Below are 2820 nucleotides of genomic sequence, written 5' to 3'. Positions count from 1 at the left end.
TAAGGTACGTACACACGTAGGCCAGAGGTCGAGTCCATAGTCCCTCCACGTCGGGCTCGCTATCCTCTCGCGCCCTCTAACTTACACCTGTACATTATCCACCTACCAAAGAAATGCCTAAGTCAGGTATAGTACTACTGCAACGCCCTAGGTAGCATCCCCGACCCTCCATCTCTCACATGCGGATGGCCTATCCGACGATGTCAAACCCGAGTTGCGTAGGGAGCCTGCCGGTCCCGGTCCTCGATCGGACTCGCCGGTCCCAATACCTCAATCGAAATTGCCGGTTTACCCAGCAAATCCCCAAGGTTAACCCCACTACCACGGTTCCAATCCTCGATCGGAATCGTCGATCCCAGTCCTCAATCGGAATCGTTGGTTTCCCCGCGGGGATCATCCAACACGTAAACCCCTGTTGGAAAGGGTTGTAGCACTGGGTACGCAATGTCTAGCCAACAACACCTACTGTCTAGTGGTGTACAAACACTATAATATATGGATTCCATCATTATCAGATCGCACAACATTGTCATTCGCAATATACATCACTATACTCTCAATCAAATATCACATCATAACAGTAATTGAAAGTAAAGTGCATCCTAATATCTACACTCAACATGAAAGAGTCTCCATTATTAAACAATAGATTTTCGACAAGTAAACATACATGTACGTGTATGGCAATCATATAATGAAATGCAAGTAGGTTCGGGTATCCGATTTTCTCACCTTGAATTTTGGTTTGATTGACCCGTGAACGATCCGGTGCATTAAAGTGTGAGCCGACCCCCGTATTTGGGTGCCCTAGATGTACAAAAAGACACACAAGAGACTAGTGCTAAGGTCCCCAAAAGGGTAGGAATCAATAGGGGTTTAAAAGTGTAAAAATTATAAAACGGTAGGAACAAATTGATAAAATGGTAGATGCATTTCTGGACTGTTCCTATAGTTTTCTCCTACCATTTTTCACCGAGAGAAAAAGGTAGGAAGGCAGGGCTTAAAAAGGTAGGAAGGCACCTGGGCTGCTCCTACCATTTTAGCCCGACTGTATCTACATTTTTACATAAACAAGCTTAAAATGAATGTTTGGCTTGGGGCTTTGGTTTCATGACCCAAATGGGTATGTTTTAGGGTTATGCCATACAATAATGGCCAAGAATGTTACCCTAATCAAGGGTTTTAGATCTTATCATCAAGAGGGTTTATAAATCCAATCTTACACAAGAGATGGGTGATAGATTGGAATCAATGAACCCTAGCTTGCACATCCTTGAGCTAGGGTTGGCATTGATGGTTTAGGTCGTCTAATGGGGTGGAATGGAAGCATTTAAGGTTATCTTTCACAACAAGAAAGCATTAGTACCTTTCATCAATGGTTCTTCCAATAGATTGGTGAAGCCATTAATGGTAGAACTCCGTCCAAGATCCAAGAGTGTAGGGCTTAATGGGGATGAGAGAAAAGGGCAGTGGTTAGGTGAGGAACTTACCAAGTGGGGATGGTGAGTGAGTAAATCCTCCTCCCTTCCTCTCGTCCCTCTTCCTCTCCTTCTTTCTCTTCTTCTCTTCTTTTCTTCTTTTCTTCTTTTCTTCTTTTCCTCCCCAAATCGATTTAGGTTTAGTGTGAGATGGGAATAGTGTTTTTTTTTTGGCCTTATCTATCCCCAAAGGTCCCTAGGGCATGTTTGGCTGGGTGTTGGTCCTTAGGCCTAAATGCTCTTGGGTCTGTTTGGTTGGACACCCAATCTTAGGTTCAAGTTCAAGTTATTGGGCCTCAATTTAATGAGGCCCACAAGCCATTTCTATCTTTAAATAAAAGGGTGCTACACACCCAAACCCAATCAATTATCTATACATAATATTATTTATGCTATAGATGGAGCATGAGAATAATGGCTTACTCCCAATCGTCCCAAAGTGGTACATCGAATCGGGCCGGGCCTTGTGGGTCCGCTTGCGGAGGGAACGCCAAGAACACTCCCTTGTTGACAAACTTCCCCCTATCTTTGTCGATGAACCTATCCTCGACGACCTCCCCCGTCTCAAAGTTAATGATCTTATGGGACGGTTTGAGTATCATTGCCCATAGCTCCCTGGACTACACCGTCGTCGATTCTTCACAAGTTTAACCAGACCGGTTAGACCGGGCTTTAAGCCAGAGTATGGGCACAGATCTAACATTCCCCCCACCTTATAAGAATTTTGTCCTCAAAATTAAGACTGACCTGACATGTTGAATAAGTGAGGGTGCTTTGCTCGAACTTCGCTTTCGCGCTCCCAAGATGCTTCCTTTTTCGAGTGGTTCCTCTCGAGAATCTTTACAGGTTCTTCCACATAGGTCAAGTCCGCAGAAAGTTCAGGTGGTCCATGAGTTAAGACATGGGTCGGATCCGGAATGTACTTCCGCTGCATCAATACGTGGAACACGTCATGAACACCTACCAGTGACGGAGGCAGGGCCAGTTTATATGCCACAGCCCCGATGCTTGCTAGGATCTCATATGGTTCAATGTATCTAGGACTCAACTTCCCTTTCTTACCACACCTCAACACCCCTTTTGTTGACGATATGCGAAGGAATACCTTTTCACCCATGCTAAACTCGAGGTCCTTGTGCTTCAAATCCACATAACCTTTCTGCCTCAATTGCGCCCCTTGATTCAAGCCCTAATCAAGTCTACCTTCTCACATGTAGCCTGTATCAACTCGGGCCCCAATATCCTTTGCTCACCCACTTCGTCCCTATACAACGGTGTCTGGCACTTTCTACCATGCTGTGCCTCGAACGGTGCCATACCAGTAGTAGCCTGGTAACTGTTG

General features: G+C 45.2%; 1 protein-coding gene across 1 annotated transcript; it reads right to left on the bottom strand.

Annotated features, from left to right (window-relative positions):
- Positions 1–2214: 2214 nt before the first annotated feature.
- Positions 2215–2595, bottom strand: LOC122644757. Its single transcript, XM_043838144.1, has one exon. The coding sequence runs from the start codon at positions 2593–2595 to the stop codon at positions 2215–2217; it is 381 nt and encodes a 126-aa protein (XP_043694079.1).
- Positions 2596–2820: the final 225 nt, after the last annotated feature.

The sequence above is a fragment of the Telopea speciosissima genome, chromosome 11 (assembly GCF_018873765.1).
Source record: "Telopea speciosissima isolate NSW1024214 ecotype Mountain lineage chromosome 11, Tspe_v1, whole genome shotgun sequence".
In the NCBI taxonomy this organism is placed as follows: Eukaryota; Viridiplantae; Streptophyta; class Magnoliopsida; order Proteales; family Proteaceae; genus Telopea; species Telopea speciosissima.
This window is presented reverse-complemented; position numbering and strand designations above follow the sequence as displayed.

Coding starts and splice junctions, on each gene's coding strand:
- LOC122644757 (XM_043838144.1), bottom strand. CDS start 2,595: ATGGGTGAAAAGGTATTCCTTCGCATATCGTCAACAAAAGGGGTGTTG.